General features: G+C 34.3%; 2 protein-coding genes and 1 non-coding gene across 17 annotated transcripts in view; 1 reads left to right on the top strand and 2 right to left on the bottom strand.

The window, feature by feature from the left end:
- LOC101745449 (protein lingerer) overlaps positions 1-8331 on the top strand; it is a 40990-nt gene extending 32659 nt beyond the window's left edge. For 11 of the 15 annotated variants that reach the window (XM_062676742.1, XM_062676741.1, XM_062676751.1 and 8 more), the window contains 6 exons: positions 1888-1923; positions 2777-2877; positions 3387-3488; positions 4854-4889; positions 7246-7344; positions 8281-8331. In XM_062676742.1, the coding sequence (XP_062532726.1) occupies positions 1888-1923; positions 2777-2877; positions 3387-3488; positions 4854-4889; positions 7246-7335 (365 nt within the window). In that variant the 3' untranslated portion in view covers positions 7336-7344; positions 8281-8331. The remainder of the gene's footprint in view (positions 1-1887; positions 1924-2776; positions 2878-3386; positions 3489-4853; positions 4890-7245; positions 7345-8280) is intronic. The other 4 variants (XM_062676754.1, XM_062676745.1, XM_062676752.1 and 1 more) reach the window with 2 other exon arrangements.
- A 2950-nt stretch (positions 8332-11281) lies between these two features.
- Positions 11282-13630, bottom strand: 6pgl (6-phosphogluconolactonase). Its single transcript, NM_001098369.1, is given in 4 exon segments — positions 11282-11853; positions 12265-12545; positions 12931-13131; positions 13398-13630. Coding segments are annotated over 4 exon segments (702 nt in total). The 5' UTR covers positions 13516-13630; the 3' UTR covers positions 11282-11751.
- A 1800-nt stretch (positions 13631-15430) lies between these two features.
- TRNAL-CAG (transfer RNA leucine (anticodon CAG)) lies at positions 15431-15514 on the bottom strand. Its single transcript has one exon. It is a non-coding gene; the product is annotated as a tRNA-Leu (tRNA).
- Between the last annotated feature and the right edge of the window lie 610 nt (positions 15515-16124).

Here is a 16124-nt window from a genome sequence, read left to right on the forward strand (position 1 = left end):
CGAGTACCATAGTACAGTCATAACGGTCTGTTAAATAATGTATATTAAGTTAACGTTTCCAATTAACGAAACGGACGCGTGAGGTCAACGCCCCGTCGCTACCATCCATTCGCTTTACATTGCGCGTCAGTCAAATATATGTAGTCTGAATAAAAATAAAATGTATATTAAGTTAACATTTCCAATCAAGGGTAGCGCGGGGTCAACGCCCCGTTGCGACCATTCATTCGCTTTACATTGCGCGTCAGTCAAATAAATAAATATATAAATAAATAAATATTTACTAACAATCACGCCACGTTAACTGGTCCCGTGTAAGTTCGTAAAGAACTTGTGTTACAGGTACCAGATAACGGATATAAATGTAAGATTTTTATTATACACAATATACATAATAATATATTTAATAGACATCCATAACCCTGGAAAAGACATTTATATTTATCATACAAATATCTTCCCTTGGCGGGATTCGAACCCGCGACCCCCTTGTGTAGTGACCATGTCACTTACCACTACACCAGACGGCCGTTAAATATAGTCTGAATAAAAATTAAATGTATATTAAGTTAACATTTCCAATCGACGGCAGCGCGGGGTCAACGTCCCGTTGCTGCCATTCATTCGAGTTACATTACGCGTCAGTTAAACTAGACGATGGCTTCTTTTTTTTTATAACGCCATCTTGTTGTGTCTTTAAAGCAGTAAAAATAGTATTATTATTCGCCAATAGATGTCGGGAAGGGTCATAAAGTTGATTATATTATTGAAAACACGAATAAAACAACATTATCTGAAAATAAATCGTAGCTAGATCGATTTATCGCCCCCGAAATCACCTGTATACTAAATTTTATGAAAATCGTTGGAGTCGTTTCCGAGATTCAGATTTTATATATATTATTATGAATATACAAGAATTGCTCGTTTAAAGGTATAAGATATAGTTTGAATGAAAATAAAATAGCAAAATAAAATGTCAAAAATCATTATAGATTACTGATCACTTTGTCAGATGAACAGTACATTACCTAATATACTATTTAATGTTTTATTATAATTTCGAACGTCTGACTGTTTATTAAGCAAATGTATAATTAAGAAGTATATTCGTATCAGCACGTTCTGTTTAGTTTTGCAATACGTTTTAACCCTTTTGACTGTAATTTAGGTCACCGGTGCCCTACGCGGCGAACTGAAGTAATTATGTCGATTTCTGTTACTAAGCGGAATGTCTGGTGTAGACTTGGAAAGACGAATCAGAAGATACCGAGAATGTATCTATATCTAAGAGACCTAAAAGACTAAAACATACATTAGTAACCAAAAGAAGGTAAAGTTAGGTAATCCAAGCGCCTTAGTAACAGAATTGTTACGTTATAATACATCTTGTAAAAATCCATATTTAAAAATCTAATATTAAAAAAAAAAGACTTGCCCGCTGAGTTTGTAGCCAGCTCTGCTCAAGACGGAGGCTAGTTTTTGTGAATTGGCGGTAGTTCTTTATGACGTTCAACAAGTGTGTACTTTCTTAAGTTGAATTAGCGGTCGCTAAGCGAAGCGAGGGCGGGTCCGCCCTCGCTTCGCTTCGGAAACTGTAATTTATTCTTGATTTCTCCACTATTTAATGGATGTTATTATACATATAAACCTTCCTCTTCAATCACTCTTAAAAAAACCGCATCAAAATCCGTTGCGTAGTTTTAAAGATTTAAGCATACATAGGGATATAGGGACAGAGAAAGCGACTTTGTTTTATACTATGTATTGATAAAAAAAAATTGATTTGATTTGATTTGAAATGGACATAATCGCTTCAGTGCGCCGCGTAGGGCACCGGTGACCCACGTAGCAGTCAAAGGGTTAATAGTCTTTTATTTCCATTAGCTAACAAAGGAAGACAAGGCCACGGGCCACCCGACGGTGAGTAGTTACCGCGCCGCGACCACAAATGCGCTTTAGAATTTAAGAGCTTAACAAAATTGAATGATTTTTCACTTTTTTTTCATATCGAATCGTTGAGACGGTAGGTAGAAGTCTCAGTTGTATAACGGTTGCCCCACATTTCGAACCGGAACGCGGACCTGCTTTGCGGCAGAAGTAGGCAGCGTGGGTGTGCCCGGATTTGGTACTAGTAGTAGAGATCATAATAAGATACGTGAATATTCATCAAAAACTTTTGATAGAAGAAAAGAAATTGTCATCCAAAATAATTTGGATGTTCGGTTCCAAAGTGACAGTAATTATTCAGTACAAGGCCCTTAAAATTCGTTTTAATACGTTTTCTTATTTTGAAGTAAACGTTTTTTGAAATCCAGGAGAATTAATAGATATATATAGTTAATAGAACAGTTGAGTTAGTTAGATATACAATGAATTTATGTATACTAACAGTATTGGACGGGGGAATCGTGTTAATTTCCGGTCACCGTCCTCGTCGAAACCGTCGCTTGCGACGAAGGGCTCGACGAGCGAATTAACCCACAGACACAGCCCACTGAGTTTCTCGCCGGATCTTCTCAGTGGGTCGCGTTTCCGATCCGGTGGTAGATGCTGCGAAGCACGGCTCTTGCTAGGGGCAGTGTTAGCAACGTCGTCAGGTTTGAGCTCCGTGAGCTCACCTACTAGTTAAGGCGAAGCTGATATAGCCTCCCAAGGCTCTCAGCATAGGAATAAATAAATAAAAAAGTGTTAATTGATCTGCGAGAGCCGCGCCGAGGTGAGCGCGCCCAAAGCGCTTTAACCATTTTGTTTTATGTATAGATTTGTTTCGCAGGCGCGCAGTACACTGGCGCGGCCGGCAAGACCGCGGGCGCCGCCGCAGACCTGGGCGCCGCAATGTACGCCAAGACGCACGTCACGCTCAACAAGGTTAACGTGAGTACACCGACGCGCATCTCTTACTAACAAAATAATACAAACTTCATGTTTAACGTAAGCGAGTGTATAAATGAAGACATGAGTGGATGAAGGGAGTTTGATACTATTTGGTAATTTTGAGAAAACGGGCAACCAACTTTTTTACCTGTACTTTTCCTTCATCACATGCAATTTCTAAAAATAGCCTTTAAACCCGTAGTTTTAAGGTCTAATATGGTCTATATGCACATAACACCGTAATTCAATCTAAAATGTTTTCTCATGTTTTCAATTATTTTTGAGTTTAATTCTAACTGGAGTGTAATCCAGAATAAGTAAATAATGTTAATAAACTTTAAATACATTTTACATTTTTAATTCGGTCTAATATCTCAAAATAAAAAGACGACTAGTCCAGTTAATGTTAAAACTTGATGATAAACACAGTGGTTTGATTCCTATTTGTGACAGTATTGATGTATGAGATTTTGCTTTATAATATTGAAATTATGAATAACCCTTCGCAGAGTTACGACAAGGCGACGTTCCAGAGCGGCACCCCGCCGCCCTTCGGCGCCTCGCACCTGTACATCCCCGCGCCGCCGCACCACCACCACCACCACCACCAGGTACCGCCACGCACGCGCCCGCGGACCGCACCACACGACAACACGCACATGTGACTCGATGCCGGACCCCGTAACGATCACACACGACCAGCTAATCGTCTCGAATCAAAATAAAACTCAGTCCGATTCAATATCAACAGCACGAAAGGTGTTCAAGGTTAACTATTAATCTAATTACGATGAAAAAGGTATCTCAGCGGTATCTCTGGTATCGCATTTGTTGGAACTTAAAATACATATCGTTTTTTGGCATTAAAAGTGTACAATTTCCAAAAATATTCGAAATTGAGTTAATATTCGGAATCATTTGGTATCATCACCAGTATTTTTCTCATAAACACCGTCAAAAGAGCGTAGTTTAGTTTTAGTTTTTTTTTTTTTTTAGTTTACCTATATATTTTGTTTACTACTAACAAAGTTAATACATAATTTTATCTTACTTTAAAAGACAGATAATGTAACTGGTAAAAAAAAATTTAAAAAATGTTACAAAGATGATTAATATTAAAAATATTATCACATGTTAAACACTTTAAAACACTGTCCTGTAAAATTAGTAAGTTCTGAGATTATACAGTTTTAATGCGAGAAGACGATATGTGGGTCTATTTTAGTTCCAAGTAACTCGTCAAAGCCACCGCCGCGGCCTGGTCATTGATCTCGACATTTTTACTGTTAATGTGGGTAGAGTTAGCAAAAAAATTTTATATTTAATTTTAAAGTTATGGTGTCTTTTCTGGATCGGACTGGGTTTTGTTCACACATGAAACCGAATGTTTCTTACTCAAATATTTAGTTTATGTATAATTTTTATTTATAATTATTTATTTATGTGTATATGTGTATATATATAAATGGTGACGTTGAATAAATATTTGAAAGTTGATAATAGTAGCGATTTTTTTTCTTATCAATCATCGAAGACGGTTTTGTCGCCCCCAAGAAAACTATTAACAATCACGGCGGTCGATATCTCGGGTCAGCTTTGTACAAAGAAAAAGGAAATATCTCGATTTTTTATATAATATTTCTATAACGTATGTTGTGCCCTGTCTTCGCCTTCGAGGTAGGTCCCCCATCAGTCGTGTTCCTGACGCTGACGGTACAACAATATTCATCACGTTGCTTCTTTCTCAATCAGGAATTCAAAATGGCTTTAATTTACTTAAATACACCCTGTGTACACACCCTGTATAATCGAATACAGTAAGGCAAGTCAGATAAGTGACTAAATATGGGTGTTTTTTTTTTTTTAATAAAATTCACACGTCAACTCCCCCGCAGTCTGCATGGAATTACAAAATGAGAGTGTGTGTGTTTTCGTTTATATACTTTATATATTACATAGTCTGCTTTCGTTTGTAGATGGATGTTCGGGTGAACAATAATCATAATAGGCGGGTAAGTTCTATAAATATAGAATATATGTTTATGTTCCATGAAACACGTTTATTAAATGGAACGGTATGGAAAAAAAAAGAGTTCTTAATTACGAAAGTAAAAAAAAAATGCAGTCGAATTTGAAGTCTGTTAATAAAACCACGTTCGAAAAAACAATGAATTCATTGATTGACGATATAATTTTTGCTTAGAATTTCCACGAGTTGAAAATGAAAAGCTTGATTTGGTTTATCTCTTTTCCCTATTTTATAAATTTTGTCAATAAAGAATATTATAGTTAATTGTTTTTTACTGATGCATTGCCAAGGACTAACGGTCCCCCCCCCCCTAGAGCCCTCGTAATCGTTAAGAGGACTGATTAGATAGGAAATTAAGTTTTGTATTTTGAAAATATGACTAGTCCGAACCTGACTAACTGAATATCAGAATACCATTCCATCTAGTAACATTGTGTTTTTTATAACGCACATTATATAGCCATATATTATATACACGCCTCTCATATATTATGTGTAACAACGCTTTCAATAAATATATAATAAACACATTACATTTACCCGCCTTTCGTATGCATGTCTTATATATATATATGTCATTATATATCTCTCTGTCTACATATTTGTTATTGATAACTTTCACTGTATCAACTCCAAACAAATGTGTCTTGTTTGAAAAGCCTACACAAGATTAAGTTTAATTTTTAGACTCTGTATTGAAATGTCTTTAAACTTATTTAGGTACTTTCTGCTGGTTGTGTGATAACAATTATCTCATCTAATTTTTTACAATTCCTGACCACACTAACTATGAGAAGAAATGTGACTCTTGTTAAAAAGATATTTTCTGATTGAATACTTAACAAATTCGATTAAAATCAAACCACGTAAGCTTAGTTTGATACAGTGTCAGTTATCAATTTATGGTGTTGTTAGATAGAGTGGCTAAATTAAGCTTAAAAGCTAAAATAAGCGTTCTGATGTCGAGCTTTAAATTGGGAGTAATGCTGTCTGCAGACATCACAGTAGAGCGGCTGTGGTGAATTTTCATGTTTTGTGTTGCCGAATAAAAAAACTTAAATTTTACCAAGACAAAAAATTAACCTGTACTTCTGTTGATGACTTTCGATATCTTTCAAATACACATCTCTGAAATAAGTATGTCCTCGAAATTAATTGGAACGTAAAAGTAGCATCTAAGTGCTAGTAAATATCTGTGGCTACCAGACATTCAAGTCATAAATCACTCGGGTTTTTCTGAGGGAGTTATCTGATTTGTGATGCTTTTTATTTTTTTTCGGAATGAACAATTATTAAAACTGTTGTTATCAGTGCTTACCAATATTTGTCAAGTGACTACAAATAGCTTTAGTACTATTCGTCGCGTTAGACTGGCAATACTATTAATTTCAATAGTTCTACTACAGTAAGGTCTGTCTGTATATATTAAACACTAGATTGTCAGTTGTTTGGTATAGGATGAATTTTCTTGAACGTCAAAATTTTGTAAATGAATTGAATTATCTATAATTAGAACTAATGAATGGGAAGGGTAAATAATTCATATATGTATACATTTTAAAATTTTATTAGAAATCAATATAAGTTCAAGAATAAGAGTAAATAATGAGTTAAATCAGGTTGGCTCATTCTGCCAACCTCTTAATAATATAACTTGTAAGTGATTATGAAAATGACGCCTCCCCAATTCGCTTTGAAACTTTTATAAGCAATTGTATAAGAATTTTTTTTAGACGTTAAAAATATTGTTATCCATGTTGATTACAAACTTCTTTTTTAACACACTGAGTATTGAAGTGAAATCCTTGGAACTTTAATGTTTATTTTAAATCTGAATCATTGAAATGCGTTGGCGCTTACCTGTCAAGTTTTGAAGTAAACAAACAATAGCTTAAATTTCATTTTATGAATATATAAGGCTTTCTATTCTAACAAGAAAAAGCTTGTGGGTAGCGTTGAATTACTGATATCACTTTCAATAGTCACATTTATATTTCTTAGTTTATTGTGAACATTTTAGTGGATTTGCGCCCCCCGTTAATAATAGCTAATAATAATAGTACTCGCGTAGCTCGCATATGGAAACGACTGATCCCAACAAAGATATGAGCTGGAAAATTTAATGAAATGATTTTTTTTTTTCATAATTACACAGCTCCGTAAAATATATAAGCTGTAACATACTAATCATCTTGTACGGTTTGTCAGTCGTTCCCAAATGATTCCCTGTATGATATTTGTCTCATAAATAATGACAACATGTGACGTTTAAAAGTGAAAATATTTGTTTTAATGTAAACAACAATAACAAATCTAATTCGGTATTAACGTTTGCACAGGAGAGTGGTTCGGGGGGGGCTCGCTCATCGTCAAGCAAACCCGCCGCCAGCAAGCCGAACTACTCACAGTCGTACTGGGCGCCCAACTAGCTGCTACAGGTATGCTTGTCTAATCCGTGGGTCGTGGAATTTGATCCGATTGAATCTAAGCAATAAAAATAAATAAAAAAAAGATTGGAGGAAAAGCTCAAACTATATCGACGCTTGAAAGGCAAACGTGACTAAGCGACAATAACTGCTTTGTACATAAATGATAGGCAATAACCATATTCGATGCGCAAAAAACATATATTTCTAGGTCTATTAAATTAATTTCAATCCTACAGCTAGATTCGTTAAAATAGAATATTTTTTTTCAGGTATTTCAACTTTAAATTAGTCTACTGTAAAGTTCACGCATTGTCGCTTAGTCACGTTTGCCTTTCAAGCGTCGATATGTTCCTGTTGATTCTGTTAATATTGTTGGTAGGTCCTTATTAAAGGACATCTCCTGATGAATCTGCATGTTTCTGTTGTAAAGAAGTCCCGGTGAGAACGTATTTGAATAGTTGGAAAGCTGCTTGCTATACAATATAAATTAGACTTTGATTTTGTGTCTCAAGGGGTGTGCCGTCATTCACGGTCTGATGTCCATGGGCTCCGGTGACCATATATACAACATCAAATTATTAGTTGTCATCAAAATCTTTTGTACTTTAATTGCAATCCATTGATTTTGCTCAACTGAGAGAATTACAAGATCTTAATAGTCTGATAGTTCAATTGATATGCACCAGCCCCTCTAGTTCATATGACATTCTTCGACCAATTAAATCTAAAATTCGCTTCCTGTTTTTATCACTGGGTTCACTTTAGGACTTCTTTATTCCAAATAAATAATGGCCGTTTCATATTAAAGATGTGTATATATTAAGATACATTTGGTATATTAGACACAGATATTTATTTAAGTGTTTTAATAGGGTTAGTCAAATAATTTCATCATGTTAATTATCAGTAATAATTCTCTAAACCTATAATAATTATTTTCCATAGACACGGAGTTCGTCAGTAGCGAGACGCATGTACATAGATAACGGAGCGTCCCTAACAGACAAATTGAAGCTTCAATTGCTACTGCTGGCGTTGTCTCGCTGAACACCAACCGAACAAGGAATGTTACATCAAACAACTCGGAAATGTCGCCCCCCTTCGGACGACGTGGAACTGTTACAGTATTGTCAGCCGATAACATCGATTTTCGCGTGTCGCATACACGAGGGAGCCTCGCGTTTGTATAGTTCATTTAGACTATTCTGGAAAGTGAATGGAACGAACGCGGGACCGAATCGTGGAAGTGTCGAGCCGTATACATTTGACGATACCTTCAAAAAAAAAAAAAAAAACTATCCTATTTACATTCGCAGATATGACGTTTGTACGAACTTTTTGTCGTCACTTGACAGCTGTCAGTATTAGCTTACGTCACTGCGGTGATTGTTTGGTAAAATGGAATTGCCTATGCGGTTTTCTTTTTTTTAATTCACACCGTAACTATGCATTGTATGTAAAAAGTATTTTCGTCTAATAAGTATGTACAAAATAGTCACAATACGCGATATTCTATAGAATTAATTGAGTCACTGAAATGTAAATTACACAACAAAAGCATTGTTGAATATTTTTAAAGCATTTTTTTGTAATTCCTCGATAGCGAAGTTTTGTTTTGATATTATAACGACGCGATTTCTAAATAAACCACACCTAATGTCGCATTTCGTCGAACAAAAATACTACGAGTGTTTTTTTTTTGTTGTGGGTGTTTTATTTTTACGAATGAAATGTACACATTTATACACGCACAATGACATTATGCTGTAAGTTGATTCGGTAGCTGAACGATATGAATAAGACCATGGTTTTAATAGTGTCATGTCCCTTTCTCATTTATGGCGTTAATATTAGCGGTAGGCAGCGGTTTGGCTCTGCCCCTGGCATTGCTGAAGTCTATGGGCGACGGTAACCACTCACCATCAGGTGGGCCGTATGCTCGTCTGCCTACAAGGGCAATAAAAAAAAAGTAAAGTACCGTAAATTAACATGCAATACATGCTATTAAAAATGCAATATAAAAAATAAAATAAGATATTCGTAACAGCGAATGTATAAAAGTGGGAAAAATAAATCTTCTATGTGCATTGGTTATAAATAATGGTACATTTGAAATTTTGTGATAAAACACAATGACAGTAACAATCTATAATTAATATCAAATAATTACTGTTGATGTATCAAAGATTTAGATTGATTCGAAGAGTAAAATGGTTGTGCTAGAATTTGGACGTTACTGACAAAGAAAACCAGATTGTTTTTTAAATAAAGAAATTAAAACATTTGTGTTTAAATTTCTACGGACAATGATCTATTAAAATCTGGATTGGTATCAGCTTTCGAATGTAAAGGTTGCCTGAAAAAGTTGAATTTCAATTGCCATGAGTTTGAAAAATGCTTAGTAGAAATAATAATTAAGATCCACATCGATACAGTGTATTTTTGAATGTTGTATTTTATTCTTAAACACATGGCCATTAAAAAGGTGGCCCCCGTCTTTTAGGTAACTTTCGAAAATGACTTCATTTTAAAATATGCAAATGAAATGTGTTCTGTGGTAAAAAAAAAAACTGTCAAATTATTGTCTATGCGTAGGTGTCTTTCGATGTTACAATACTAAAATAATGCTCGTATGTAGTAGTACCTAAGCCGTTATAGTGTATTCAAAGAAGAGCTGTTTCCTTGTAATGACGTTTCGTAACATTCCTTGTGCACTATTCTTTTTTTTTTTTCGAAATCGATAATGTAAAATATTGAATCGTACATAATTTTTTTGTTTTAAAATAAAATTTATAGTCTACAAAGCGTCGGAGCGTGTTATAAAATCATCTCAAACTTAATGATAAGCTTTGTGTAATTATTATGATTTATTTGTTTTTTTTTTGTACCCTCGTCTCCGATGCTGCATTCTCAAGTTCTGATAACTGTAGGGTTAGCTAAATTAACCGTAGTTTCGTATGTAATATCTTTTATAAATATGTATTTGTAAGTGCGGCGGTGCGCCATGTGCACTAAGCCGTCCCGTAATGTATTTAGTTGACGAACTTGTAATATTATTAAAATTACGGAAATAAATAAAAATGAATGTTAGGTCGATAATATTAGTCGAGGTCCTTTTTTTATGTGAATGGATGATCTCGCCAGCGTACGAAGCTGTGAGAAATACACATATTGAGAAAATAAATTTGTTTGTTTCTTTTTTTGTATATAAAACTAGCTGAGTCCCGCGATGTTACTTGCGGTTATTGTCGTACCGCGGGTGGCGGTTTGCAGTTGGAACAGCGCCCCTAGCGGCGAACGTTCCAACCGCATACAAATTTGAATTAACTTTTACGCTATCGAGAACGTTAAATAACTCTCACTAAGCACACTGATATATCAAAAGGAAATACAAAACTGAATTTTAATAATTATTCATTCAAAAGTAAACAAAGCCTAAACTATATCTACGATTATATTTATTTATTAAATTTTGAAAACTGAAAATCAAACTTCAATATGAATCAGACCCATTCATTTATTTTATACGACTTTCATCTCTCAGTGGAGAGTAACTGTATATTTTTTACCTTAACCGCAAACATTGCCTAACTTTTAACTATATTTCTTTAACATTACTTGTGCCAAGAACAAGATTGCATTTTACGCTAACTAAAAGAATTGTAATTTATTGAACTCCTTTATAATTTTTTATTAGGTAATACTATAAATGCAATATTATACATATTCATGTAAATACATAATTATTTTTATAAAGTTAATATTCTATATTAAGTCAAAATTGTTTTTACCAAAAAGATATATTACAGTTCATAAGGTCATCAGATAACAAGGCACTTGACCGGCACATAATTTAATATGACATCATAGCAACATGTAAAAAGCACCATTAATATTAATATATTTATACATATTCCTTTTATCCTAAATACATTTTGTCGTTGTATTTTTATTTTTGAAATGTAGGTGATAATTGAACCTTCCTTATTTAAATGAACTGATCAATACACAACATTGACAAAAAGCTGCACAATATTATATCATTATTTTTATATTTTTTCATTTATTTTCTAAAGCAGTTTTTAGGACAAAAAAAGTATCCAAGACTATCCTGTGTGATTTTGCTATGAGACAGTCATGTTTTTAACTACAATCTCGTATTCGTTTTTGTTATCTTTGTAGACAGACCGGCATACATACCACACCCTGTGGGCCCATCTGGTAGGATGTGTTCATCATCGGAGATTACAGCAACTGAAGTAATTATGTTTCTTGTTTTTTTTCCAGATAATATTTAAAACCTCAAGAAGTTGATTTTTTTTAATGAATTTGCATGATCTGCCCTGTTTTTACATGATGAGTGATACCAACAGAATAGCACAAGTTTTTTCCTTGCAGTCATGACCTAGTCATATTTTACAAATGTACAGCTGCTTCTTCGTCCAGGATCCAATATAGAGAGCCGTCTGTCGGCTTCACTCGACCAGCTGGTAAATCTTCTTTGTCTTTTAGAATACGCTGTAATAATTAAAAGTTATTCAAAAATCTTAGTTTTGATTTTTTTAAATGCTAAGTAAAATTATGGCAGACCGTGCAAATGATTGTGCGAGCTACGAAAGTACATCAATAGCTTATCTGCTTATGGACTTTTTTATTGCTTAGAATGGTGGACGAGCTCACAGCCAGCCTGGTGTTAAGCGGTTACTGGAGCCTATAGACATCTACAATGTAAATGCGCCACCCACCTTGAGATATACGTTCTAAGGTCTCAAGTAGTCATAACGGCTGCCCCACCCTTCAAACCGAAGCGCATTACTGCTTCACAGCAGAAATAGGCAGGGTGGTGGTACCTACCTGTGCGGACTCATAAAAGGTTCTACCACTAGTAGAAGCTTTAAGAAATTCATGAAAGTTTTAAAAACTACTCACTTTAGCCATTTCTGACTTCCCTGCCCCAGAAATAGCAAAAATACAGTTCCTTGCTCCATTTATAACTGGATAAGTTAATGTGATTCTCTCCGGTGGAGGTTTTGGGGAATCTGTTATAGCTGCTACCTTATCTTCTGTTTCTTCAAGCAATTTGTGACCTGGGAACAGGGAGCATGTGTGTCCATCTGGTCCCATGCCAAGTAGAAGTAAGTCAAATTTGAAATCATCTCCACCAAAGACTTTTCTTAACTTTTCAATGTAATCCTTTGCTGTTTCTTGAGCTGCAAGTATTTTTTATTTGTTAAAGGAATTCAATTAATAAAGCTTTGTATAATTTTACTAAGTAATGTGATTATTTCAAAGTAGCAGTGAATCATATAAAAATAATTATTTAAATCACAATGTTACCTATATTGGAGTAGATAGATATAGAAACTCCTTATCAAAAAAAAGGAAAACATATACATAGACAGTAGTGACAATAAGTGTCTTAAAAAAAGTGTCTCGGTTCGTGAAGTAAAATAAAATAACAAAGCTGTGATTTCAATAAAACATCTACGTAACTAATTCTATTTTATAAGTGTTTTAGCATATTATTTCGTAACTGCCTGCACTCTGCGATTTAAAGATTCGACTCTGCTACGAAGAACTTGAAATTATATCAACCTGTAGCTCCTTGTTTGATTGTTATAAACTGGCTCTCCTTTAATTCAGTCTTAGGGATTAAATCTTTCTTGTATATTCCGAATGTAGAATCGCTGCTGTCTTCAGGTACTACTCTTTCATCACAGAAGGCTAGAGTCCATTTAGACCAGTCTGTTTCAACTTGTGGTAAACCTTCACATAAATATTTGACGACAGAGCCGCCTGAATTAAAAAAAAATAATTAGGCAAATAATTGCGATTATATTGGAACGTTTGAAATTTTAAGATATAGACGTGTTATCCTTTGCCTTTTCGTCTTATTTAATAATTACATATAGTTATTTTTTATGTTGTAAAAGAGACTTCCAATAAATTCAAAAGTTCTTGTACAGTTCTAAAGTTCTAAATAAAACATATGGTACTGTACAGTTGAATTATTGTTTTTGTTTTTAATGTTTTTAGCGAAAAAATAATCAGTAGGTACGTACCAGAAAGTCCAACTACGAATTTATTTCTATTCAAGATCGCGTCGTTTGAAATCTTTTGAATGTATGTCGATAGTTTTCTGATGATTTCTTCTTCATCAATAACTTTGATGATCGTCATTGTAATTTAAACTAGTATAATTCAGAAAATAGTATAATTCATAGAAATATACAAAAACTTTTGTTTTTCTTGATAGTAATTATAGGATAATATTATCACTGCCGAGTCTTATCATTCTTATCTAGTTGTCGGCCGTAGATTACTAACTTTTTAAGGGATTTTATGACCTGGTAACTAAGACCTTTAAGTCATGTCTTATTTTAATTTATATTCATATTTTTATGAAAAATGATATGTGGAGATAAATGAAATGAAATGAAGATGATTAACTTGAGACATTAGTCAACTGGGATGAAATTAAATGTAATGAGATGATATAGGATAAAATATAATCTCAGTAAAATGATGGTCATTTACTGAGATTTTTCAGTGGACTTTTTGGAGGATCCCGAGAAGTTACGTCCAGCGGCTTTGTTTCATTTTTCCGCATTTGTGCACTTTCACAAATATTAAACAGTTAATAAACCACCGTTATTACACATTTAAACCTGAAGAAACACTAAATAGACAAAATAAAATAAATCACACAATTTCACTCATCGCGTTCCCGCCAAAAAGTTTCAGATTACTATTTTAAAGATATTACAGTTTATACATTATTATGTCAATGTAAATAAAATTATTTACATTGACATAATATATACCTACAATGCTTACCAACATAAAAACTTTAACCAAATTTCGAAAATATATGCCTAACCTAAATAATATATGCCTAAACTAACAATAATTTATTGCGTAACGTAAAAAAGAAATGTAGAGGAAATAAATAAAAACGATTTTATACTATTTCTAATCTATTCATAAGTTACGAGGTCGTTTTATGATCCTTATTAATACAAAAAGCTTTCGTATACTATAAAGTTTCGGATAACACTCTAAACAAACAAACCAACTGACCATTGTTACAATTCATTATCATAGTACCACAACGTAACCACTAAAGTATTTACAGTTTTTGATACTGCTTTCTTACTGAGGTTCAAGGCTCTTGTCTTGTCACGCCGTAATAAAGCACTTTGATTCCCTTCTGATAAGGATAATCCCGGGCAGATTTTAAATAAACGCGCCGAATTACTTCTCTACTTCCGTCTAACGCGAGCGTCAAAAACGGTTTTTCCTGGCTGAGCCCGTGCTCGCCCACTTGTCCTAGTGAAACTTTAAAGGCCTCCCATCCGGCCACTGGTAATCATTCGCTTCCAAGGAAAACGGTTTTCTATAGAAGTGCTTGTCGGGTATTTTCGGGTCCATGTACAATGGTACTATAGAGTATAGAATAGCAATAATAAACGCAGCCACAGCAGTCAATTAGGTATGAGATGTAGGTACCTACATAATAACTCCATGGTATGAGATAATTTGGAGGATAAGTTCCGGCGCGCATAGGAATTAATTCGGACTATTTCGGATCGTCGTAATTATTAAGTGTTAAATAAATGTGTAATATACCTACCTAAGTTTTATTTTCAAAATATTTTCCTCTTATTATTGAATAGAATACAAAGGATCACATGTAAAAAGTGTTAAAGATAGGATTGTTGTAATCGTTTTAGTTACGACAAGGACTAACGTAATAGTTTTTGCACTTGAATAAAAATGACAAAGGTGAAATTTTGGTATATACCATTATAAAGAAGGTCCTACCCAAAAATTTCGGGTTTCTAAACAGTTTTATAGGTGTTTTTTCTTAAAAAACTTCTAAACTTAATAAACTTCTAACTGTACTTTTTGTTATATTATGTAATTTCAAAAGATTACTCGGTAAAAACAAAAAAACAACATTTTAATTTCCATTTTTAGAGTAAAATAATTCAAAATTCTAAAATTAAATAGAAATTGATTTCATAACTTAATATTTTTCATTTGTGTCACTGCCGTTTTATTAAAGTTTGCAAAATAAAAACAAAAAAAAGACTGTCAGAAGTGGGATTCGAACCCACGCCCACAGAAGTGGACTGCGACCTGAACGCAGCGCCTTAGACCGCTCGGCCATCCTGACTCCGAAGGTGGAAGTGAATTTCTTAATATGTTTATAAATAAAATTTAAATTATCTAAACATCGCAAAATTAAAAAATCAATATATTTATTGTACTATCTTTGATACACGGCTTTCCTCACATTTACTTGGTAGTAAAATATTTACATTTATCTAAATGAAATATGCATGTGTTTTATATACTGTTGACGTGTTTTCTGAAATTCAACCACTTCGAGCATCCCACTCCAGACTAGGCGCGTTAACACCTCCGCCATTCGCCCCATCATCATGTACGACCAACCAATACCGTGGGCCCCGAAGGTCAAATACTTGGCGTCATCCTCGACATAGGGATGACATTCCGCCCTCTTTTAGAGACGGTACGCGACCGTGCCGCCTTCATACTAGGACGCCTCTATCCGATGATTTGCATGCGAAGTAAATAAATTGTCTCTTAGAAATAAGGTGACACTCTACAAAACTTGCATACGCCCCGTCATGACCTATGCAAGTGTAGTGTTCGCTCACGCGGCCCGCACTAACTTGAAACCCCTCCAAACTATTTTTTTCTTGCTTTGATGGATGGACGAGCTCACAGCCCACGTGGTGTTAAGTGGTTATTTGAGCCCA

The sequence above is a fragment of the Bombyx mori genome, chromosome 28 (assembly GCF_030269925.1).
Source record: "Bombyx mori chromosome 28, ASM3026992v2".
NCBI lineage: Eukaryota > Metazoa > Arthropoda > Insecta > Lepidoptera > Bombycidae > Bombyx > Bombyx mori.